The 26,951-nt window shown below is 40.8% G+C and overlaps 1 protein-coding gene across 3 annotated transcripts in view; it reads right to left on the reverse strand.

Annotated features, from left to right (window-relative positions):
• Positions 1-989: 989 nt before the first annotated feature.
• The window catches only part of MID1 (midline 1), a 248,295-nt gene continuing 222,333 nt past the window's right edge, over positions 990-26,951 (reverse strand). For all 3 annotated transcript variants that reach the window (XM_049834645.1, XM_049834644.1, XM_049834647.1), the window contains exons 6-10: positions 22,984-23,111; positions 14,370-14,513; positions 5,587-5,748; positions 3,156-3,363; positions 990-1,590 (exon numbers count right to left, since the gene is read on the reverse strand). In XM_049834645.1, coding sequence (XP_049690602.1) covers positions 1,242-1,590; positions 3,156-3,363; positions 5,587-5,748; positions 14,370-14,513; positions 22,984-23,111 — 991 coding nt within the window. In that variant the 3' untranslated portion in view covers positions 990-1,241. The remainder of the gene's footprint in view (positions 1,591-3,155; positions 3,364-5,586; positions 5,749-14,369; positions 14,514-22,983; positions 23,112-26,951) is intronic.

Below are 26,951 nucleotides of genomic sequence, written 5' to 3' on the forward strand. Positions count from 1 at the left end.
GCCGGCCCATGCAGATTCCTACTGCTGCTGAAAACTTGCTATTTACTCCTCATTCACAGAGACCTGTGCTTTCCCAAACAACTCAGGACAATGATAACTAGGAGCAAAATCCAGCTGCAGCGTTTCTCCATACAGCGCATGTAAAAGATTTCCTTGCTTTGTTTTAGAGACTACATGGTGTATGACAATGGAACATTTGTATTTAATTTAAAATCAATGGTAAAGTGGCGCATGTCTCACTTCGGAGTTGTTGGCTGGGCTTGCTGTGTTGAACCTTGTAAAATGAGCAATAAGCATTCACATGTCTACCATCAGAACCGTGACATCTTCCGTTACAATCAATCCTTAAAGGATGCCGTGCTTTATCAAATTAGTCTACAGTCAGACCTTGAATTGGCTGCTCTCCTCCAGCGTTGCTGATTCTCAGAGATGGTATCAGTCTTTCACATCCTCAGTGATTCTACAATGTCTCCCAAAGATAAAAGTGAAGCACTGGTAGATGGGAATGTTGCCATCAATAAAATAAATCACCAGATGATTTATCCACTCACATTTCTAGGAGATATTCCACATGTTTTTTATGAACAGAGAGAGCACTGCCCTGCGAAGAGAAGTAAATTAAACTTTCTTCTTTTGCTGTGTTGGCTAGCTCCACTCCCTCACTTGTTCATTTTTGTTCTTTTTGGTCTGCATGCTCCCATGGGAAAAGGAGAGATTAGGAGATCTTGCACTCAGTAAGACTAGCAATGAGCGCGCTACTATTGGCATGAGTAAAACCTGCAGTATACTGACTTGTCCACTGCACAGTTTTCATCCTTCCAATTTCCTGCTTTTATCCACTGTAAAATAAAATGATGTAAAGGGCTGGTGAAAGTTTAATTAATAGGACCGTTAATGTGCAAAACACATAAGTCATTTTCCAGGTGTCCAAACCAGGCTTTCTCTTCTCGCTCTTTTTGTTTTTTTATAAATAATTTATAAATCTTCCCGTAAGAGACTAAATACAAAACCAAACAAACAAAACCAACTGAAAATGAAAGTTCAAAGGTATTATTAAAGTCACTTCTCGTCCTTCCGTACAAAGTACACAGTAAGGAGATATTCTCCCTTTTTCAGTTCTGGCTGGATTTGGCAGCGACAGCCGGGATGCCACGCGGTCCACCAGCTCTGGGCAAGCTCCTGTGGGCGGCCGCCTGGCCACCCTGGGAAGATGTGTCGTCCTACCTTTTGGCTTTTAGCAGTCATGCGAGCTGCTCGGACGAGTCTAGGTGGTCAGGGATAGGCAAGCCAGTTATAATGGTCAAACACTTATTCCACACAGTGAACGTGGGGCACACCGGCTGCCCAAATGTAATGTCAAAAGTGTAAAGGTGTAGGGAGTTCAAAGCATCGTAAAAAGCAAGGGAACCGTTGTCGTAGTCCAGCAAAATCCCGACCCGCCGGAGGTGAGGCGCAGGCTCGATGGGGATTTCTTTGCTGTTGTGCCGCACCACCCACATGTTATTGCAGCGGCAAAGCACCCAGGAGGCAGAATTCTTCCCGATCCACTCATGCTTCGGTGCCGACTTGTAGGAAATACCAATGGCATACCTGCAAAATGAAAAACAACTCAAGGAAACAAATGCTTCCTGCCATGTTTGTCTCCCAGTGAAGTCAAATGTTAGCCCAGAGGACTCACTGGAATGGCTCAGCCTCTTCTGCTGGTTAAGTCCTAATTAAGTGACATTTCACTGCAATATCTGCACAGGCTTAATTAATGTTTTTCTCCATCTCACTTTTGGGTCTGAGAGGTCAGGAAAACTTTCTTGTCCCTTGTATTGTTTGTAGTTTGGCTGCTACGGTAATTCTTTGGAGCACTTGCTTCTGGTATTCAAAAGGAAGATTGGTGAGTACTCAGCAACTCAGAGTTTAAATCACTGGGCCTCAATTTTCCACTTCCAAACTGATGAATACAGAGGAATTCATTGATTTTAAAATACACTGCTATCTGTCAGCTAACCTGATCTCTCCTTGCTCCTTTAATATATGGCCCAGAAGAAGGAATGCAAGAGTAAATATCCAAGGACACATTAAAAAAAAAAAACATTTTTGCCATTTCCAAATATATTTTGCCAGATGTTGGTGTGGTTTTTAGATTCAAATGAGAATTTTTGAGAGTGGGTTTTGGGCCAAGTGAAGCAATTGGAGGTGAAGACATTTGCTCTGCAAACCATAATTTATGGCAAGATGTGCAGGGTAAAGGGATTGTGAAAATGTTCTCATTAATGGACACCGAGGGCAAATACCCGATTTCTCATATATAACAGAAATGTAAAAGTTCCTCACGATCTGGAGACACTGCAGTATTTGTTGGGCTTTCAACCAACAGAGATTAATGTGCCATAAGTTATTCTATTTCCATTCCTTGGTGCTGGCACAGGCAAACAGCATTTTTCTTGTCTGAGACAGTGGGCATATCTGAAGACCTTACCGAGTTTCCCACTCCATTAACCTCCATCATGACTGCTGCCTTTGAATCCCAAAGGATGACATCTCTTCCGCTGACTAAAGGGCCCCTGAAATCCACCCCTGTATGACACAGAGGATCATTCAGGAGTGGAGGAATGCACTCCTCCATTTCCAGCCCCTTGCTTCATATCCTGGGGCACAGCCCTACAGCTCTGCTGCTCTGTGCCCCCTCCCCAGAAGCAAATCTGACCTCCAGCCCTGTGAAACTAGATCACCAAATTGCCCTCGTATTATTTTTTTTTCTTTACTGAAGGATGCTAAGATCTTTCAAGTTTAGTAAAGAAATGATCACACTTAGAAAATTCGCTCTGTTGTATAAACAAGAGGAAACTTTCTGAGCTCTCCGATTCACTAAAATCTTAAAATGTACTGTATGTGGGTTCAAAAAACAACCATCCTCAGCCATGGAGTAAAACTCCTGTGAAGGCCACTAAATATAAAGATGCTCTATCTGGCAGATTTAGTTCCAGAGTCCAGAAGTGCTGGAGACTGGGAAAATAGTCTGACAAACTATGTGAAAGTATATGCTTGTCCCACTCTAGTACTGTTCCCCATGCCTCTGCTACTGATCTCTATCAGAGAAACTGTGCCAGGACCTGCACGATGTGAACTAGTGATTCTTTTCACATATATTTTTATATACATACCACGTACTCCCGCTTATAACCACTTCCCAGTAATGCCGCCCGCTGTCAATGAATACGTTGCCAGCTACTCCGTAGCTCCCTTGGCTTGTGAATCGCTCTGGTGTGTGACTCTTTTTGGAGGATGTTTCATCACGTTCCACTGTCAAGTTATCATGAGACACTTTCAATTTTCTATGAGCAGATTTAGGGTCCAGTTTAAATGGCTGACCTAGAGATGCAGAGACAAAGATGGCAGAAGGATGGTTTGGCTTTGATTTTGAAAAGGAGAGCGGATTAGGGACCCTTTTAAGAAGCCCTCAAGATTACATAACCATATTAATCTCCTCCTCTGAAGCATTCTTGAGATAAACTAACCTATTCTGCTCCCTGCAATAGCTAGTTTGCATTGTCAGTTTACTGTCAATCTCATTGTGCACTAACTTCCCCGTGTCGATAATCCCTGAAAAGAGCCCTGCATAATCATCATGCCCATTATCTCTGACCTAGAGGTAACCTGAATACTCTAATTCTTGCATGTAATTGAAACCAATATACATGCTAATAAAGGTCTGAGGGTTGCTTTTTTCACAGCATATTAGATTTAGAATAAATTGCGTTCTATTAATTCTCTAGGGACAAATCTCCGTAATAACATCTTCATTGTTACTACAAAAAGTATGATTTCAAATCCCACAAAATGAGTTTGAAAATAAGAAGAAGCACTAGCCTTGTCTGTTAGTTCACTCACAGCTTTATTTATAACAAGCACAGTCAACAATACAGGATCGCTTTGGAAGGAAGCCCATGTGGTGCTGGATACTGTGCATTAAAAAGAAGGAAGTTAACTGTAACTTGGTCCAAATAATATGGTGTAAAAACATTTCTGAGGCTGTTGCTCTTGGCAAGTGTCTTCGGCTGTAGCACAAGGTTTGTAGACAATAACAGGAAGCTTTTTGTTAAACCGAACCCTGTAGATATATAAACCCCATCACAATTCTGACAGGCTTGCTCGTTGTGTCAAAAAGCAGAATGATCATTTACCTCCACCAAGAGACAACTAGGAAAGTATGACTCCACAAGTGGTCCAGCAAAGCCCTTTTCCCTTCTTACTGTCTTTCATATCCAGGGGAAAAAAATGTAAGCAGAAGATTTGATGACATGCACAGAAAATAGAAATGAGCACTCTCAGGAGGTCTGTGTGAGGCACTGACGCATGTACTTCAAATAAGATGTAAATTGTTCAGTTATCTACTTTGGCAATGTGTATTTAGTTATGTATTATGACCAAGTATAAAATAATGCCATTGGAAAGTATCTGAGGGCACATTTTACCTGCTTTTTCTTACCACTTGGTAGCAGTAAAATACCTACGGCCTGCCTCTCTAACTGGTTAGCAGCCTTTGTGTTGCTGAAGTGTTATCTGAAGGATGTCTTTCTCTGTACTGAATTGTATCCGGTCACATCATTTCTCACAGCCACCCGAGAGATTGCTTTTGTGCCACACTGGGTCACAAAGAGACAAAAGGATAAAAGAGTGCCATTTCCAGATGGGTCCTCTTGTTAGGCATTTGCTTGTAGGTTACCAGGTTTAACAATACGCAGATTTTTGGTAGCAGATGTGGGGTTTGTATGAGCAGCTTTTACACAGAAGTGCAAGCCAGGTTACTAGCAGAAAGGAGAAAATCAGAAGCGTGTACATGCCATTCCCTGCAGCCTCCTTCTTGCAACATTTAGTATCTCCCCTCTTCGAGCACCCTCCCCTACAACAAGAAGATTTCAGAGGCTGCACAAATCCCAGTGTTCCCTTTCCAGCACTCAGAGCTGCCCGTGATGACTACATGACTGAGGGATTGGCTGGGACACAGGAAGAAAAAGGCTGAAAACCAGTCTTAAAATTGCTATACTACATCTGCTAATAATTTGTGTAACCATTGTTTTTTTGAAGTGGGATCTCTGACTACTCTACCACCTTGCTGAACTCCATAAAAAACTGAGGGGGATGGAGCTAAGAAGTTTTCCAGTGTCTTAAGAAAGAGATGATTTTGGAGGATAAAATTAAACTAGCAATTATCTTATGAACACTATACAAAAATAAAATGTTTCATTGCAAACATAAGAAAAGTTTTTTCTTTGTAGAGGAAAAAGAACAGAGATGACATTAAAACAAAACCGCAAAAGAGTATTTTCAATCATTTCACATGTGAAGGCTCTGTTCCTAAATGATATTTCCAGTGACCAAACTACAGATGTATCTCTCTCTCTCAAAAAAATTAATTTCTGCACTGCTGAAGACTCTGGCAATCTTGAATTGAGTTAAATAAGCAGCTTTCATTGTGGGGAGCACTTCAAACAAGTTAACTGCTCTGTGCTCTTGTACCTTCCAAAGATCAAACCTAAAAAGGAAGACAAGAAAGGAGAAGAATGCGTGCGTGCCAGATCTCATGTTACTCACTGTTTGTCTTGAGCTTGCCGGGCTCGCTGCTTCTGCTGCCCGCCTGATTAATGGCCTTAACAACGAAGATGTACTTAGTGCCACTCTGTAACCCGTGCACTGTGTAGTGGTTTTGTTTGATATTGGGAACAATCATCCAACTGTCGGCTGAGTTGCATAAACCTGCAATTTCAAACAGAGCACATCAGTCACAACATACTAAACACTTTATAACAGAGGAACATTTAGAGCACTCCCAAGCACCCAATGACCAATATGAATTTTGCTTCTGTGCCTTTTAAAGTGTTGTTACTTAGTTATTGAGTTGCTGCTTAATGCCACTAACTCATTTCATCAGCCCTCAGCTAAGGTACCTTTTAAGTTCTTGCTACGTGAAGTCAACCATAAAAAATGGGCATTTAAGAAATGCCTCAGTGGAGGCACGAGCAGTCTGAGATTTTTCATATCCCAGCACAAGGAATTCTTTATTGCTTAAGAACTAGAGGATTATGGAGATCCCATCAATCTACTGTTTGGATTAATGAACTCAGTTTAAGCCTCAGAAAACTAGCGTAAGCAGTAAAGCTAGGAGGGCTGGGGACGCACCTTTGCTGACGGTGCCCAGGTATACATTCTTCAGGACCTGAAGCAAGTCATGGGAGGTCAAACAGGGTAGAGCACGGGCTTTAGAGCAAGCTTTGGCTCTTACACTCCAGTCTTTGTCAGTATGTAATCTAAACCAGTAAATTTAATGGATGCAACTTTTTGATTTATGTCCTCATAGTCAGATGTCAGCTGGGGAAAAGCTGAGTAATTTTCCAGTTGCAAACTTTTTGGGGTACTTTTGATGCTTACCACAGAAGTATAATATGTAGGAAGTCAGTAAAATAAGGGAGGAGCAATATCATCTTCAAAACAGGAAAATACTCCATTAAGATGAACTTATTCATCTACATCCATTTTTCCTACTGTGATATAACTTCAGTGGCAGTCAGTCACCTTTATTACTTACTGTACATTTTGAACAGCTTCTGGTCTAATGGATCCGCAGTCTGATAGCTCTCTTATTATAAACGTTTACATAAATAACAAATCTAACATTCACAAAGTGTGTATATATATATATTTACAACCTTTTACATAGTTATACAGCTAGAAAAGGATACATGCAGATGGAAGTGTATGCATGCATGTGCACATAAAAGTCTCGAAAACTTAAAAGAAAAATGCTTGACTGGATTAGGAACCTGACAGACTTCTTGGTCTCTGCCTTTACTGGGCATTGAACATGTTATGAAAGCTACTGTGTTATTAAACAACAGCTCTCAGTTTTTAACTCATGTTTTACTAGCAAGCCAGTAAGTACTAGTGAAGAGAACGTTTTAGAAGTCACTATTAATTTCAGCTCTGCATATTAGGCAATACAAAACCTTTCTGTAAAGTAAAAATTAAAAGGCTACTAGACACAAACCTTGAAAGAAAAAATCCTGTCGTACAGGTTTACAGACTCATAACCATACTGGGAGATTCCTTCCTAATTTGGGACGTGCTTTTCGTAACAAAAGATCATTAGAAACAGAACTCAACCCCCAAATTTCAATCTAAGAATTATGTAGCTTTTGCCTCAAAGTTCCTTTATATTGCATAGCATCCTTGAGAGGCAGGCAGCTGTTCATCCTCCTGTGCAAATGGGAAACTGAGGCACAGTTTCAGATGGGACTCATATCACCTCGTCATCTAGTGAAGAGCTGCAACACCTAACCTATTTTTCTGGACTCTGAGGAGAGGCAGAAATCAGTGAATAGTTTATTTCACTTCTCCAGGTGTGAACATCCTACCACAAGTGCCTTTCTTTTCTTGGCCACAGAGGAAGACTAGGTGACTAGCGTAGGCGAGATCTCTAACATCAGGTATCTAAAAGGAGGTGAGATGAACTGCCCTGCCACCCTGATTTGAAGCCTGGAAGTCTAAGCCTGTGGTTGAACTCATACATGGGTTGTGGCCTTTGGACCATGAGTTACCAGCATGAGAACATTTATTTATTGCATTTTTCTGCTGTAAAGTGGGAAAAAAGAATTCTAGTATGTTCCTTATGCTCCAACCAGTGAGCATCGCACCCTGACCACATGTAGCCTCCCTAAATATCAGCTATTCAAGGGATTCAAACAGTTTGCTATATGTGGATAGAAGCAGCAAAGAAAAGCAACCTTGCAGCACTGTTTTTCTCAAGACTATTGAAAAACTAGATCATATAGAGCAACCATCTTGTCTACCTCCTGACAAAAAAGAAGCCAGTGTTAATACCCCACGAAAACCCCAGTTGTGCCCAGTAATTGTAGTAAACTGCTTATAGCAACACGTGTCCACGTTGTGTTTCACTGAACCACATATACTGAATGATACTTATTCTTTTAGGCTGGGTGTGAATAGGTTTCCTAAGGGGAAGAAAGGAAATAAAAGCAGCAGTTTCCCGACATACTGTATGTCACTGACTGCTCAGAGGATTCCTCATCTGCTCCCAATAAAAATATGCCACAGGTATTAAAGGCACACTTGTTCTGTAGCTGAACAACCACACTGAATTCGCATTGAAACTGTCACTTACCTGACTCATAGGTGCTACTGCAAAGTGTTGAATTAAAATAAAACAAAATGAAGCACTGGATTTAGAGGCAGTGCAGCATGTGCAGACAGTCCTTAACTCAGATGCCTCTGATGGGCTACAAATAACATATGACGGTAACCGGGATGGATCCAGACAGTGGTCCTGAAAGTGTCTTCTCCTTCCACAAGCACACTTTGAAAGCAAAGGTCTATGGTATACATGGGCCATATATAAACAAACCCTCACACAGACACAGAAATGCCCAGATTTTTGCTAAATCATCTTGAAACTAGATTTGTATGAGTCACTACAACTCTCTAAAGGGCAGGTTTTTCAGGCTTGCATTACACTTTTTATGATACCCTCCAGAGGCTGAATGCTCCTTAACGAAGTATAAAACTTGGACCTAAATAGGTATATGAAGGACTGTAAAGGTAAAGTTGCATTGCTATGAGTCTCCTCTCCAGTCTATCCTCTCCTCCCATGTATGAGGATTTACACATACCCAATACTCACTAGTCTGTAAATACTTACACAGAGTAAATTATTGTATTATTAAATAATCCATAATGATTCATTTAGATTTCTGTGTATAGAAGGCAGAGCCACAATAATTTTGGGTATTGCTACATCTTGGCTTCTGCTTCTGAGGTTAATGTCAAAACACTCACAGGCAGATACGCGTACGTTCATCCCACCTGAGCTTGAACAGGGAGCAGTGTTCCCGAGTTAGGACCTTACCTACCCTAAACTCGCTGCACAGTCAATAGAGAGAGCTGGAAACCCTCCGTTTGACCTCACTCATGTTCTAGGGGAAGGGTCTATCCTCTTTGATGACACAAGACACCTTGGGTTTCTCTTCTTTGCCCTTCCAGTCTTAGGCATCCCAGACTACTGGTGTACAATAAATGTTGGATGTGCAGTGACTGATGGTTCCTTTGCTCGACAAACCTTGCTGTCCCAATAAGTTGGCTCTTGCTTATGCACCAAGGGGCTCAGTGATGTGTCCATGTGCTTCCTGACTGTGAACTATTTGATAAAAGGCTTTAAATTGAACTTTGATTAAAAAATCTTGGGAATTAAGTTTTGATGGTGTCAAACTACAAGTCCAAAATCCTTCAAAACAGAGAATAGTAACTAGTGGCAGCCAAGTTAAGCTTTTAGGTATGAAAGAATATTTTGTCACTGCATCAAAAGAATTTGTCTCCAGTTATGTCCTGTTAGGACAGCGTTTCTTCTCTGAATACAAAAGAAGATGATGAAGAGAGTTCAGGGAAATGAGCCAGCAGCCTGGTAACGTGGGCATCTGGGGGTAGCATTTGCCCTCTCCGCTCCGTGCCGGCAGCAGCAGGTTAAGTGGAACAGCACACATCTTCTCCCCACTGGCGCCGCAGCAGGAGTTAAGGGTCTCCTATTGTACCCACTCCTAATCCAGGCTACATTCAGGTTTCTTGTTTCAAAAACCCAGGGCTTTTTTACAGGGTTATGCAGGTGGTAAAACAATGTATTTTAAAACTGTAGCCTAGAAAAATGTAGAGAATTTAAATTACATCCTGGAATGGTGCAGTGAGCACAGTGATGTCCGTACAGGATGTGTGAGTTTTCAAAACAAGTTTCTCAGAGTCTGGAGGTAATAATTTGTAAAGCTATTTCCCTGGTGTTGGCTGTTGATGCGCTTTAAAAAACAGATGGGAAAAATCTTAAGGTGTAAATCCTCCTAAAATTTACACTGGTAGATTTTAATAAAATATATCTTCTTGAGAACTGGAAGAGGAGCACAAAAGTCATGGGAAAGTTATTTAATCTCTTTAGTATTTTAATTATTTTAAAATGCTTTATTTAAATAAATTATTACCAACTCGCATTGGTAGAACAAATACAGTAGGTGAAGGTAACAGATAGCTCTCTACCCCCATTGTGCATTCATTCCCATGTGAAAGAAAATAATATATGCAGGTTTTCTGCAAAACACATCACTTTTTTTTTTTTTTTAAGAAATACACTTTTTTTATCATTTTCAAGAGGAAAAAGTTTTCTGGGTTTTATCCCATTTTGCTTTTGTGCTATTAGAAGATACTCACTAAAATCATCAGTAGAAGTCTGAAGATTATAAGGAATCTGCTTTTAATAAATTAAAACTTCCAGAAACAGACAAAAGCTAGACTATTCAAAAAGTTAACTGATGAATCATAAATTCACCATTTTTCATGGATGCTTGGGTTCCTAATTGTCTTATAACCTTCAACAGAATTTTATCCTATGTCATAGGAAGAGTAACCACGTAACACTGAAAAGGTTCTGACACTACACTCTATCCTTAATACAGTGATTTTTAGTCATTAGCTGATGTAACTAGGAAAGAGAGGATTATTTACTGCTTTTTGTCTTGAAGAGAGAGATGTGTTTTTTTCATGAAGACATCTTGTATCACAGCTAGTAAAAAACTAGCTGGGCGTTTAAATTTTAACCTTCCTGAAGCACACTAAAGCAAAACCATGATGTTAAAAAAATACATACTCAATAAATACTTGAAAATTTATTGAAATGGCATAATGAAATTATAATGCATGCTAGCTAGCTAGTGACAAAGTAATTTTAAAAGCCTTTACAATATTCATATTGCAGGTGATTAGCTGCCTCTCAGAAATGCAAATGTGTGAATGGTGTAACTCTGAGAACAACTGCTTTAGTAAAAGCCTGCTTAATTTAAAGTTCTGTATTGCTCTTATGCACAGAACAGGGTTGCCAAGCATTTAATAGGCAAGCAGTTTGGCCACATTTGGAAATAATCTTTCCTGTATGAAATAGGATTCAAAATGAAATACTCTGTTTGGACCTTTTCCATCAAATGTTAACTCTCCAATTTTTCAGTTAATAAAAAAGAATATAGTTGATTATGTTGGATAGAAAATACACTAGAAAAACATAGCATTGCTTGTTTTTGTTACTGAATTCTTAGCAATCTCTGAATGATATATGCCTCTGGTGGGGGAAATGTACTGAGGAGTGGAAAGTGCAGTCGGTCTGGCTATGTGGTTTTAAGAAACCGATTCCAAAATAACAGCCTCCATTAGCACAGTAGGTGGGTATGTATGCAAAGTGATTCCTATTGTCTCAGGGGAAAAAAGCTTGTTGGTTTAATGCGGTACTCTAGCTACTCCCTCCTGACTAATTCATAGCTACAAAAACACAGAACTGAAGACAACCCCTGAACCTGTTTACGTTATCCGCTATAGGCAACACACAATACCAATGTAAACTTGTTGGGATATGACAGAGAAATAAATTTAAAAAATAACTATGTGCAACAGCATGCAAATGCCATAAAGAGAAAGAAATTTGTGCTAATCCAAAATATATTATATTAAAACAGGAATTAAAAAAAAAAATATCACCTAGCTTCAGTTCATCAAAATAGGAAGGCTGCAGTGCAGTGCCTCCTAATGCCACTTACAGTGAAAATAGCTCTCTGTGTTCAACCACACTACCAAGGTACACTCCGATATTCTAGGGGCAATCTTGGAAAGTCATTTATAAAAGTTGGGATATCGGGCTATTCCGCAGGACAAAGAATATAATCCGGCAAAGTGAAGAAACATCCAAGCAGTGTTCCGAGTAAAATCAGGATGTTAGTGGGCACATCTCCAGTACCAGTGGAAGGTGGAAGGAACTGGGAGAGTCTCATGTGTCAGAAACCTGGGCAGATCTGTAGCACGTTAGATGTGGTGGGAACATCTCCATTGGAGGTGTTCAAGTATACATTAAATAATGAAATTAAAAAAAAACCACTTTACAACATTTAAAAAATCCTTCCACATATACTTATATATGCACCTATTTAATTTGGGTTAACATTATAGCTTTCAGTTAAATTGAACCTAACAGCCAGGATATTTGTGTAAAAGACAACTGCATTAAAAAAAAAAAAAAGGAAAAGGGTCAGTTCTTTCATTTCTTCCTACTGTCATTTAAGGTCTTCAGAGCATTTTGTAAACAAAGGCTCTTACAGTGTTAATTTGTTTTCTCTTCAAACTTTTAATGACACCATTTTTGCAAAGTGATAAAATGAAAGTTCAGACTGCACACTGAGCACTTTGTGCTATACCCAAAATTATCATATTTCATCTCTGAAAGTAGACTAATTGATACATGTTTTGCAGATCAAAGCTTTCACCTCCACATGGGAAACCTACAATACAGCCTAAAAATGAAATACCTTGTTATTTATTCTCTAGTAAGCAAAGAGTAAAACCCCACATCACAAATATATGGTATTGTGTGGAAATAGCACAACTTTCTGCTGCTATGTTCACACATAGTGCCAATAACTGACTTGCAAAAAGTCTTCAAGCATAAAGCCATGGACAAAAAACGGGTTAGAAAACAAGCAATGTACTGTGTTATCATTAAGTCCTCTCTGCTTAGTAGTGATTAATCAGGGAAGCTTTTCCTTCCTTATCTACCTTGGTCCAATTTGTTCCAAATTACTATTAGACCTTTTTGTTATCCAGCTTGCTCAGATGTAGGAGTATGTGTTCAAGTTTACTTGGTCTTTCCAGCAGTTCTAAATTTTACAGTGTGTTGCCCAAAACTAGGCTGTTCAGTGAAATACTAAATGGAGGTTTTGGCAAAACATTCTTCAAATTTTCAATAGTCCACCTTATTTTTTAGTCAATCCTGAATACCATAATATATTCACAGTATGCTACTTAAAATGGTGTTAAAATGCCAGCACATGAATCCTAAGATATCTTTTCAGATGGCTTGGAAAACTACAGTTTAGTGATGGAGAAAATGAGGTGCACACAGCAACAGTGTAGTGAGCGCAAGAGTTTGGCTCAGTACTGAAACATGGCATGGACGGTACCATTTTCCCATAAAGCATGTAAACATGTCCACAGCACTGACTTTCATCAAAGTGTCTCAACAAATTTTGTAGGAAGAAAACCGCTTCTGCACTGGATCAGAACTAAGCCTATGTAGCTCAGTGTGTGGCTGGGGTATCTGATGGTGGACAAAAGCAAGAGCGTAGGAAGGTGTTAAGGAACAGGGAAAGCACACGGCGATCATCTCTCACCAGGCTCTCCCAGGTCTCAACAGTTTACAGCTCTGGGACTTCCTGAGCCAGAAGGAAATCTCTGCACTTCATTGTTCTCAGTGGATTTTTCTTGCATGATCTGTCCAGTCCTCTCTTGAACTCACAAACACAACAACCCTCTGCGGCAATGAGTTCCCAAGTTAAATACGTGTTGACTGAACAACCTCCGCCTTTTGACTGATTTGGTTCATTTCAGAATTCTTGTTTCATAAAGCAAGTATGTGTCAGCTAGTGGTATTCCTGTTAAACATACAGGGAACAGGAAGAAGTTAAATGACTTCTCCAAATTCATAGTCAATGACCACTATGCACTGAACCCAGAAGCGTTGACTTCCTGGCCAAAGATTAGACAATATATTTTTCTCCGAGGAATAGTTCTTTAACAACAAAACAATCAAAGGAGTAATCAGTAAGTTTGTTCATTAAGGAAAGTCACAGATTCAAAACTGAGAGTGTATTTAATAAAAAATGTGCTACAATACAAAATATAAAGCAAAGATTGTTAATGTCAATATAAGTCAAAGTAAGTTACCATATTAATTGTTGTTCCACTGATGTTTGCTGCCTTAGCCTTCAGTATACTAACTGAGACCTAGGCTTTGTAGCCTTGAAGACAGTAAAAATCAGAGGGAAGGACTTAATCTGTGTTTCTGACAAAGGTCCAGTTGTCAAAGTTACCTAAATGACAACGGGGCTGCAGTTCTAACTAAAACTAATGATCAGTTCAACACAGGCTCCCGAGTGCCTGACTAGCCCAAACAATAGAACCGAGGTCTTTGTCCCTGATACATCTGCAACATGGGACCTAGGACGCAAGCAACAAGTCCTGTTAACATGAACAATACTTGTGCCTTTGGGAATATGTGGTTTTAGTCTTCAAAAGCTCCCACTACATGGCACTCCCAGAAAAGACACAAGAAATTTTAACTGAATTAATTCTGAATTTTAAAACCTTTTGAAATCATAATTGGTTTGGATTTAAATCTTCCTAGAAAATATTTTTTTTCCTTTTGTTCTTGGCAGTACATTATATTTAAAGGCATTTGGTTTACAGAGAAACCACGAGGAAAGAGCACTGGGAAAGAGAATGTTTATACTTACTAACAACATTAGCTTGTCCAGTGAAGATGGTGTACTGCAGCTCGTAAGAGACCACACTGAACTCATCATCCGATGTCCAGTGGACAGTAATGGTATCATAAGAAGCTGTACAGAGCTCTTCTCGAATGGTGGGTGGGTTGGGAGCTGAGAGATACAACAGAGGACACTTATTGACACAATCAGTAAAATGTTTCCCTTCTCACCTGAGATTAGAGGATGTGTCTGATGTATGAGTTTGTAGTTATACCATCCAACAGACTTTTCAACAACTTTTTGCTAATTCCAGGAGTAACTTTGGTTATCAATAAATTGTTGCAAAAACCCCTCTTACTATCAATATAACCACCTAAGAACTCAAGATTTCGAAAATATTAATTGTCTTTAAATAGCTTTAGTTTCAGATGCCTTAGCACAAGTGATGTGTTGGTGGTCACATTAAACTGTGATTAAATGGGTAAAATTGATGTATTACTTTTTCTAGGGTTGTTCTGACCATCAGACCAAAATTAGCAAAGTTTCATTGATGCATGTATCAAGAGGCGAGAGTCAACACTCTTCACTGTTGACTTGAAAGCAGAGTTCGCCTAGCCTATCTTACCAGAGATTGGCGTAAGTAGTATTTAAGAAATATAAATTTGGGGAAGACTTCAAATACTCATGCTTTCATGCTCGACCTTCTCCTCCCACCAAATTAATTTTTATTTATTCCCTAGCTATCCTTTCTAATATAGATGCACATAATTTCTGTTGGCTATACAACTCACTTTTTTTCAGCCTTACCTAAGAAGTTCTTATCATAACTCTTGACTATTACAACCTGATCTTCAATGTCATTGATAATTAAATAATTCTAGAAAAAAATCCAAACACTTTATATTAAAGTTGTCCCTCTGTTTATTTTTTTTTTTTTTTAATCAACAAGCAAGATCTCTGTGTAGCAAGCTATACATTCTTCTCCCATATTAACACATAGGTTTCTTTTAAAGACCTATTTAAAGAAGTGAAACTTGAAGCAAACTTCTTAGGTCTCAATTTTCCTCATTTGCATTCTTTACAAAGCCAAACACCTAAATGAGTCTTTATTTGAAAGACTGGTGGGTCTACCTGCATGCTTGTCTCGGTGGGAGCTGCATTCCTAATCATCTTCCCTACATGCCACCATGGAAAAAAAAAAAATCCTTGTGCTTAATAGTGTTCCTCCCAGCCGTCACAGAGTGAGGAAGGAGGGCACTCAAGCTGGAACAACCAAAATACACCTGTATTAAAGGAAAAAGCAGGCAACTCTGAATGGTATCTTTGCTGTCAGCTCTTTAACTTCTGTTAGCCACAAATAACGGCCTCAAAAAAAAGTCACTCTGAAGGAATTCCACCTCTACTTTTGCAACATCTTACTTTTATGAAACATCTATTTTACTTTCCATTAAGAATTTTTATAGTTCATGTCCCTGGTTTACTGATGTATGTCCCAAGGATTAAAGTGCAGATGCATTTCCAAGCAGCCTCTTTCAACCAAGGGGCATAAGAAAACGTTCAAATGTCTTTCATGATATGACCATGATTTGTGATGCTCTAAATATTGTAGCACAGAAGCTTACCAATGCCTTTTTCTTTTAACTCGGCAGAGGAACCCATGGGACAGACAGGTATTAACAAAAAGAGAGAAAAATGAACTAAAATAAGAACAGTCACCCAGGAGGGGAATAGAAACAAAAGGAGGAGAAAAAAACCCTGCAGGAGAAAAAAACCTTCTGGAAAGGTTAGTGCTGCAGTTTAGAGGTTGTGTATAACTGAGGCCAACTAACTGTTTGTGAGGGCTATGCAGTACTGCATTGGTCCTATCAGCTATGCTTCAAAACTGTATGCAGCAGAACAATCACTGGAGCTTTTCTTTTTTTTTCCCTATAGCTGAGGCTCCATTTTCATATTTTGCCAGTCCCTGAAGGCAAAAAAAAAATTGGAAAAAATATTAATTACAAATATACAAGTGGATCCACTTTTTTGGGGTGCTAGTACTCAACTAAAGTCTTCTTCAGTCATCTCTTGCACCTAACAACGCAAAACCTTTTATTTGAGAAATGTAGTTGTTATTACTACAACACAGATAATAAATATTACTTCATGGAAAACAACAATTACTGAAGGTTTAATGAACTGTAAACTGCATTTCAATAGCACCTAAGTGTCTTCCACTCTTTCAAAATGACAGCCTAAGTTCTCTCTTCATATACACACCTGGCTGGCCTTATGGCTGGAGATTTATAGGCCTTCATGCAATGAGAATGACTGAAAAAAGAGAGTTGACCTAAGCACGACACCCTTTCCCTTGTTCTTGTGATTAACCCACACCCACCTGAGACTATACTGCATGAAACTCAGCTCTTCAACGACACTCATTTCATAAACCACTCAGAATAAAACAAACTATACCTGCTTCTCCTGCAGACAGGCAGGGAAGTCTACATGCAAATGGCTTGTTACGACTTGCAGAATAATGTAGAAGGCTGACTGCCAAATTCATCATTCCACAGCACATACTCCTTTGGAGAGTGTGTCCATAATGCAGTTAAAAAGATTGACCTTAATCAGTTATCTTCATTATTACATTTGATGATGTGTGATTTTCTTATCAAATTTCCTAGTACTGTTACAGAGCTCAGGTGCCACAAGGGAAGCTCTACAGAGATTCCAGAGTGATCTCAATGCTGCACCAGTAAGTTCCCCCACTTGAGTTGGGTGTGCTCCATCCCTGCTCGGGAAGGAGAAGCCCAGCACACTCCCAGCTCAGCAGTGGAAGAATATGCCCCACCTTTTGGTCCTGATTCCCAGTGGAGAAGTGGTGATTGCCCATCAGCCTTTCTGGTCCATTTCAGGGTGAGAACAGAGCACTGACTCACAACCAAACAACACTGGAATTTGACAATGATGCTGTTAATAGTCTTAGTTATTGGCAGCCACTACTGCCCAGTGCCAGGGGGAGCTGAAAAAAATGTGAAGCAGCTCTTGAAAACCCCAAATTTACAGCCTTGAGCAGTGAAGGAACCTGGAATCAGTGTCAGCAGACTTTGCAAGGCACAACGAAAGCTGCAGTGGTTTAAGGAATTGCTCTCCTCGGTCATGGGGTGGCAATCTCCATAGAGGACCAGGGTAAACATCTGGGAGTGCTAACTGCTTCAGTCACGCTGACTTTCATCCACCTATATTTATGAATCAACACTCTCCGACAAGACAGAAAATCATTGCTGAAGGCTGGTTTAGTTCATTTGTATGACTCCAACTCAAAAGTGAGCACACTTAAAAGAGTCAGGAACCACATCTGAAGTGCCTGAAAGGCAGTAACTAATATTAGAAAAAAACAGTTTCTTAAATTTGCTCCCAGAAATAACTGACCTTGTGAGCATACCTGCTCCCTTTCAACCAGGTTAGTCTAACTCACCTTCCTTTCCATGTCATTGGCATGGCTTTTGCTCTGAAGCAGGATGAAAACACTCACATGGTCCACCCACCTGAGAGGCAGTTTAGGGAAACTGCCACCTCTCGCTGGTGAATCCCAGCATGAATGCAGTGGCTCCTGGGTGACTATGGAGACTATCTAAATCCTCTCAGCACAAGATTGCAGAGATTGACTAAAACCACCTCAACTTCCTTCTGTTTGCTCAGTCTCCATGTCCCTGCTGTCACGGGGCGATTGATTGACTTTGTAAGGGTTCCTTACTGATTTTGATACCGAGTAAAAAAGGAAGATCTAAGTCATCTGCTTGATGTAATAGTGCTAGAAATATTCATATTGCTGGTATGAACATGAGGGAGTTGAGGAAGCTGCTCTGAACCTCTCTCAGCTGTTCGTTACTGACTCCATAGTGTATCATGACCCTGGACTGAACCAGCATACTGGAATTCGAAAGGGACAGTTACATCAGATGTGGATACAAACTTGGATGTATTAGTAACATGTCATGCATGAGTTGGCATCAAGAGCTCAGTCATACAACCATATAGACGTAGTCTTTGGGTAGACCAGAAGTGTTCATGAACAACAGAATGAGAAGAGATTACACCCAAAGCAGGAGACTGAGCTGGCTGGAGGTGCTTTTTGATCTTCTAATACTGAAAGAGTTAAGAGGGAAGACAGGTTGTGAAGAGTTTCCAGAATGAAGTTGGGTTTGTGTGAAAAACCTGCTAGCATATGCGAGGCAATACGTATCTCTTTGTGCAGTCATAGCTGAAGTGACGGATGAAGAAAACTTATCATTGTTTCAGATGGGATTTCTGAAGCAGGGCAAATTGCAAGGTCAAAGAATAGATGTTCCTGCAATTGATTTCACAGTACTAAGACACAGAACAAGTATTTTTGATTCACAATGGATAAAAAAAGGCCTTATGTCAGTAATATTGTGCAGAGAGTTTGCAAGTCATATGCATTGCCTGGATCTAGCTAGATGCACGTTTAGAAAATGATGAGTTCCAGATGAAGAGCTTGAGCAACTGGCAAGATAAGAAAGCTTTCAAAAGACATCAAGGTTATTTATACAGAGAATAGAACAGTCAGAGGAAGATTAAGGATATTGTTTTAATATACTGAGTTTGACATCTCAATGTCTGGCTGGCAACTTTCAGAGGGATATCAGAGATTTTCATTTGGATAGTAGAAGCTTTGGGCAGACAGCTGCGTAAATGATAAGCAGAAAATAGTTAATTTTATATTTGGGAAAGAAAAAGCCTAGGAAGGAAGAAAGATGCAAACTTCAATGGGCCACATAGAAAACTGGGGTTGGGGAGATAGAGGATGAAGAAGATTGACAAATAGTACACTGGGAAGAACCAAAGGAGAAGAAAGTCTCCAGAAGACAACCAAGGTCAATTGCTTCGAATGCAACTGACAGCAGAGAGAATGAAGCTGGAATTTAGGCTTTGACATTTTGTTCAGAAGCAGTACAGACAATAGGTATAAGATAGGCTTCTTCACTTAATTCACAACATAGATGTACCACTATGACTTACAAATGGTCTTCATTTTACTTAACTGTGAAACATTATAACAGTAAAGCCAAATTCATTCTGGCACAGTTTTCAGTTTAAGATCGATGAAGATTTCATGCACCAATCTGAAAGGGGTAAAATAAAATAAATCTTCCTCTAGAGTTTCTGAACAAGAATAGAGAATAATCAAGTGCATTTGACTCTTGGGACTATACATATACACATATACATTACATATATATATATATTTACATAAATGTATTTTAACTGTCTGCATAGGTTGTATCTTATGCTCAGATAATTTGGACACATGTTTTGGATTTTACCATTGCAGCCATATGCTATCTATTAATGTGAGGAAAAATAGTACAAAGACAGAGCCAGCTAAAACTGGGCATCAAGGGCAAGGATAAAAATGGTAGATTAGGAAAACCCAGCTAAACTGCTTGATATATTTGCAAGTTCCCTTGAACTGCATTGTGAGCAATTTTTCAAGACTGTGAATATAGGAAGAAGGCAGAGAAGGAGCTGTGTAAATGACACAGCCAGCATGATGGACCATAGAAAGGATCTTTGTACCCTTCATTTTGGTACCAATACAACCTTCATTTTCTGCAGTGTACAGCAATTAGGCTGGTAATATTGACATATGATGTACAAAGGCTAGAAGACCTGGGGGGTGTGGGAACAGACTGCTAGATAGAATTCACCTCATGTAACTTTAAAGATCTAAAACACAATTACCTGTATTTGAGCGAGTCTCTCTAGCCTCTGTTTGGAGGAAACTGGGAGAAATAGGCACCTCCAGAATAGAGTTAACTGACCTGATATATGTGCCTTAAAATGAGGTGGTTACGCCTCTTCAACTATAAAGGAAGCTGAGGCTGATTATTTTACAGGTCAATTCTGAGGTTAGGGCATATGAGTCTGGCTTTTTCTTAATCCTTCCTTTCATTTCCTTGGCTTTTTATAACTTTGGGGTGAATACTCAACACAGTGGCAAAATTCCAGTGGACTTTGGGGAGAGGCAGACATCATAACATTTCACTGGTACTATACAAAAAGTTCAAATGACTCTTATCACATTATTATTGTATATTATTTACTTGAGTATGTGTTAAACACCGATTGTATTCACCAGTCACACAGTGAAACAGAAATTCCTTGCAGATATAATCTCTCTTTCAGATACCTCAAGAACCCCACAGCTCTGTAAGCCAAGGGTGGTGCTGCCTTGTGCATGCAGACAGCCTTGCTCTTCTGAGTATTAATCTGTTCATTTATTCATCAAATCATAGAACAGTTTGGGTTGGAAGGGACCTTTAAAGGTCATCTAGTCCAACCCCCGTGCAATAAGCAGGGACATCTTCAACTAGATCAGGTTGCTCAGAGCCCCGTCCAACCCGACCTTGAATGTTTCCAGGAATGGGGCATCTACCACCTCTCTGGGCAACCTGTGCCAGTGTTTCAACCACCCTCATTGTGAAAATTTCTTCCTTATATCTAGTCTAAATCCATCCTCTTTTAGTTTAAAACCATGATCCCTTGTCCTATTGAAACTTTCTTATAAGCCCCCTTTGAGTACTGAAAGGCCGCAGTAGGGTCTCCGTGGAGCCTTCTCTTCTGCAGGCTGAACAACCCGAGCTCTCTCAGCCTTTCCTCTGAAGAAAAGCCAGAAGCCACCCTCTGCATGGAAAAGATCCAGTGGTTGGCAATGAGAAGACTCCACACTCTCACATTCTTCTGAAATAATGTTGGTATATATCCTGCAAACCAGGCTAAGAGACTGGGCCCAGGAAGTGTTTTCAAGTGCTTTTCTAACAGTGCTTTGTGCCTTTCACTGCAAATTCTCGCTGTTAACAGCAGATGCTTAAAGACCCTGGAAAATGAAAACCTACCCTGTGTCTCTTCTGTTTTCAATTGAACTGGAATGAATTGTTCTAATTCTGGCATTGAAATCAAAACACCCTAAATTACAGTAATTTGTTTCTCTTTGTGAGTCATTATATACTCTGAGATAGCACATTACTCAGGCCTTCAGTAAGGGTCTAATCCTGCCGGCTTCTTCAGGCCAAAGCTCTCAGTTAAGCGAGCTGGGGCTCTGCTCTGCAGAAAACCCATCCCATACCCTGGCGCAAAGGACACTGCATGCTCTCTAGTCCAAGACACAGCGAGGTCCTCCAACTCCTGCGATGGGGGAAAATGTACACAGTGTCACCGGCATGAAAAAACATCTTTCATTGCTGATTGCTTGAACAGCTTCTGGTTGCTCATGGGAAATCTGCCAGGCTGCAATCTGCTGCAGCAAGGAGGCAGCCCCAAGGGAGAGGGTAGCATGTGGAGCATCCATCCCCTGGGAAATGGAATTTGGTCCCTGCTCTCCCTCCTCTGGCCGCTCCAGGCTGCACTCCAGCTGGTCTTTCATTTCATTCTGCTACAGTGGATTTTAACCGTTTCTCACTCCCACTCACCCACACTCTGGCAGGAGAAGAGGTAGGAATGCATCCTTGTTGTGCTCTGTAGCACCTAATGATTCCTGGGGCATTCTGGGGCTGCTGGGGGTAATATATTCAGGATTAAGAGGGAAACTGTATTGGGTTTATATGGCAAGGTTTTGGTAGCAGTTGGGCTGCAAGGGTGACTTCTGTGAGAAAAGACCAGGAACTGACCCCATGTCGGAAACAGCCAGTTCTAAGACAGACCTGTGGCTGGCAAAAGCTGAGCCCATCCCTGATGCTGGTAGTAGTTCCTCTGTGATAACATATTTAAGAAAGGGTAAAAAAAGCTGTGCAGCAGCTGGGAGAGAGAGGAGTGAGAAAATGTGAAAGAAACAGCCCTGCATACACCAAGGTCATTGAAGAAGGAGGGGGAAGAAGTGCTCCACGTGCTGGAGCAGAGATTCCCCTGCAGCCTGTGGAGAAGACCATGGTGATGCAGGTTGTCCCCCTGCAGCCCGTAGAGGACTGCAGTGGAGCAGATATCCACCTGCAGCCCGTGGAAGACCCACAGTGGAGGAGGTGGATGTGCCCTGAAGGTAGCTGCAGCCTGCGGAGAAGAGCCCACGCAGGAGCAAGTTTTCTGGCAGGAATCATGGCCCATGGTGGACCCACAATGGAGCAGTCCATCCTTGAAGGACTGTACCCCATGGAAAGGACCCATGCTGGAGCAGGGGAAGAACATGAGGAGGAAGGAGCGGCACAGACAACGTGTGAACTGACTGCAACCCCCATTCCCTATCCCCCTGCCCCACTGCTGGGGAGGAGGTAGAAGAGTTGGGAGTGAAGTTGAGCCCAAGAAGAAGGATGGGGTAGGGGGAAAGTGGTTTTAGTTTTGCTTTTGTTTCTCAGTATCCTACTCTTCCAATTCATTGGCAATAAATTACATTAATCTTCCCCAAGTTGAGTCTGTTTTGCCTGTAGCAGTTAATTGTCGAGTAATCTCCTTGCCCTTATCTCAACCCATGAGCTTTTCATCCTATCTTCTCCCCATGTCTTGCTGAGGAGGTGGGTGAGAGAGTGGCTTGGTGGGCACCAGGCAGTCAGCCAAAGTTAACTGACCACAGCGAGGAATGAAGAAAATCCTATCACTGCTATTTTATGAGGAATATATAATAGTAGCACCTTGAGAAAAAAATTACCTGTAAGGTAATCAAGGCATTCCAACAATTTCTTCTCCCTGGTAAAATCAAGTGCGAAAGTATCAAAAGTATCGTTGAGATTAATTTCAGGAATCAGAACCTGGGAGGATGCAGTTGCCATGGAAACCCTATAATGAAAAGAAAAAGTCTTTTAGCACATGAGACACAATAACTTTCACATCAAGGTAGGACCTGATCATTATGATTGTTATCACTTCCCAAAAAGCTTGACAAAAACTTTTACATGTATTTGATTTATACAGTTTAAGTTCGGAGCTTCTCCTGCCACTTTTACTTTTTGTGAGTAAAGTGTCCAGTAAAAATCTTGTATTACTTAGATTTTGCCTGACTTGCAGTGTTAAGCAACAACATACTTTGAATTTTTCTTTCTAGTCACCCATTGAACCACAGAAGCAATAGCACCGTATTTATCTGTGTTTTAAGTAATCCTGGTAGATACTGCATCTCTCCCAACCCTTGTTTTCCCAAGCAGTTTCTTGCTCGAGGCATTCCTTGGCACTGCTGTCCCAAGGGCTTGGTGCAGATCCCCACACCTCCTCAGCTGTTCAGCACTGCATGCTGCTGTTAACTTCAAAAAGCACAGGGGGGAGATAAAACAAATAGATGTCAGCACAGTTTATTTTGAAAGGCTTTTCCCTGCAAAGCATGTGTGCATACTTACATTTCCTCCCAATGTGAAAAGTTTCCCTGCCTACCTCATTTCGGGACCTACATCCACTTTTTGTCTGTCCAGCTGTACTAATATAAAAAGATGAGCTTTCACAAGAAAACTGCCATCAGGATGGATTCTTCAAATCTGTCAGCCTCATATCTCAAAATACATGTTACTGGAGAGCTGAGTGATTATTAAACCTTGTGTTATACAACAGAAATTTGTTAACTGTTCTAGTTTGGAGGTAAACACACAACCACACACACAATGTATGTTATCTGTCACTCATGACACGTCAGATCAAAATATTTTGATTGCTTCAATTAACATTCTCCCACATAAGAGTATTTATCTGTAGACAGGACTCAAATGGCTCCAGGCCAAATGCTTACTAAGAACTGTTTTCATACATTTCTTGTGTAGTATTTTAGGAAAACACAGTTAGGAGAGTCAAAAACTGAGCTGCACATCTCATTGTCTTCAGCATAGTTTTCAAAAACTGAGCTGAGGAGGTTTCCTAGCGTGCTGGTTTGGGCTGGGATAGAATTAGTTTTCTTCACAGTAGCTAGTATGAGGCTACGTTTTGGATTTGTGCTGAAAACAGAGTTGATAATGCAGAGATGTTTTTAGTTACTGCTGAGCAGTGCTTACATAGAGTCAAGGTCTTTTCTCCTTCTCCCCCGACCCCACCAGTGAGCAGGCTGGGGGGGCACAAGGAGTTGGGAGGGGACACAGCTGGGACAGCTGACCCCGACTGACCCAAGGGAGATTCCAGACCACAGGACATCATGATCAGTAGATAAAGCTGGGGCAAGAAGAAGGAAGGGGGGATGTTTGGAGTGATGGCGTTTGTCTTCTCAAGTCACCATTACGTGTGGTGGAGCCCTGCTGTCCTGGAGATGGCTGAACACCTGCCTGCCCATGGGAAGTGGGGAATGAATTCCTTGTTTTGCTTTGCTTGCATGCACGGCTTTTGCTTTACTTATTAAACGGTCTTTATCTCATCCCATGAGTTTTGTCACTTTTCCGATTCTCTCCCCCGTTCCACCAGACAGGGAGTAAGTGAGCGTCTGTGTGGGGCTTAGTTGCCCGATGGGGTTAAACCACAACACCTAGTCAATAATTCTTGTTATACTGTTTTCAGCACTGTTTCTCTTGCAACTCTGGTTGTAGAACTTAGTTTAGAGTAGATCCTAGTATAGATGTGGGGGTTTTTTAGAGAGGATAACTGAAGTGCCTTTTGCCCCATGTACTTAGAGGGAAAATTTCCCTGAGCTCTTTCTTTTTTTCTCCCCCACCCCTCCCACCCCCCAGTAGTTCATCTGCAGTTACACTACGGTGTTTTTACATCTAGTAGGAAAAAAAGATGCATTTCTTGTAGAGCCTGTGTTAGGGTAAACTCAGGGTGATACACAGCTCTACAATATTAACAAAGGCCTTGCTAATAAACCAGCAAGCAAGTGTCTAAGATTAAGAGCTTCTTTGAATACCTCCATAAAGCACTGTCCTGGTTTCAGCTGGTATAGAGTTGTCTTCCTAGTAGCTGGTACAGTGCTGTGTTTTCGTTCAGTATGAGAAGAATGTTGATAACACACTGATGTTTTCAGTTGTTGCTTAGTAGTGTTTAGTCTAAAGTCAAGGATTTTTCAGCTTCTCATGCCCAGCCAGCGAGAAAACTGGAGGGACACAAGAAGTTGGGGTGGGACAGAGCTAGGGCGGCTGACGTAAAGTGGCCAATGGGTTATTCCATAACATGTGACGTCATGCCCAGTATATAAACTGGGGGGAGTGGGGGCGGGGGGATCGCTGCTCGGGGACTAACTGGGCATCGGTTGGTGGGTGGTGAGCAATTGCACTGTGCATCATTTGTACATTCCAATCCTTTTATTATTACTGTTGTCATTTTATTAGTGTTATCATTATTAGTTTCCTCTCTTCTGTTCTATTAAACCATTCTTATCTCAACCCACGAGTTTTACTTCTTTTCCCCATTTTCTCCCCCATCCCACTGGGTGGGGGCGGGGAGTAAGTGGGCAGCTGCGTGGTGCTTAGTTGCTGGCTGGGGTTAAACCACGACAAGAATGTATTTATTGTGAAGAAGACTCTACCACCAGGCCCTTTTAGACTGTTGTTTTGGGTCTATGCAAAGGGTACACTGTGAGTACGTGTGTTAAAGTCAAGTTTTGGTAAGCTCAACAGTTTGCAGTTTGAGACACTATGTCACTGTATTAGATTCAGAAGATTGAATTTCCTCTTGTAATTCTGCCCGCTCTAGCTGATGCTGTACTTGGTTGGAAAGGATTTTTCTAGGATAAATGCATTTCACCCACTGTAAACAGTGCACGCTCTAAATCACTGTAGTGTGTGTAATGTCTTTGCTTGCAGTTACCTGTTGTGCTTACAACAGAGAATATTATACTGCAATTACTTTGAAATATGTGGATGAAGAAATGCAATGAGCATAATTTCAGGAGACTGTTTTAGCTGCTGGAGCTCAGGGCCCTGGTGAGACTGTTACATGAGCAGTCTAGAAGCAAGCAAAATATTGCTCACCACATGAGAACTAAGAGAGTTAGTTGTGGGGAATAATTTATTAATCAGGTTTAGTCTCTTTTTCCACTTGCAATTTGTCTGCAAGCACTTGCTGGTTTTTTCCCCTCTGTTTTATTCACTGCTTGAAATGACTCTCTGATTTTCAGGGCGTTCACAGCCATCTCATTACAGACAGCAATCTGTGATAGCCAAGAATTAGATTTGATTGGGCACATATGTCAGCTGGTCTCATTTCTGCTCTCCAAGTGTCTCTCCTGTGACTGTATTTATGATGCAACTGTTCATGTTTACCAGTTCAAAATGGAGCTTCTCTGAATATTCTCTGGTAGTCAGTTAAAAAGCTTTGTGTCTCCACAGGTTTCTGCCCTACTGCTTGTTCCACTGAATACTGAAAAAAGGACAGACCTTCACCTTCAGCTTTTTACTCATGATACTCATGGTATTTTTACTATCAGCTTCAGCTGGGATGCCACAATATAGCTTGGTGACAGAATACAAATCAGCATCTAAGTCTGGCAGATCATGTGTAATCCATTGCCTTGCCTTGCCTTCCTTTGCCTTTCCTTGCCTTTCTCAAGAGATTTTCTATTCTCTGAACCTGTAACGAGCAACCTAGTGTTGCTGGCTTATTGATAAATTGATTAAATAGCTTTGTTGAAGCCTGATATTCAGAGAATCTGCATACACTCCAGAGTAAGTGATAGACTTAAAACCCGCAAATAATAAAAGCAGGGAATTTAGT

The sequence above is a fragment of the Accipiter gentilis genome, chromosome 31 (genome assembly GCF_929443795.1).
Source record: "Accipiter gentilis chromosome 31, bAccGen1.1, whole genome shotgun sequence".
Lineage (NCBI taxonomy): Eukaryota > Metazoa > Chordata > Aves > Accipitriformes > Accipitridae > Astur > Astur gentilis.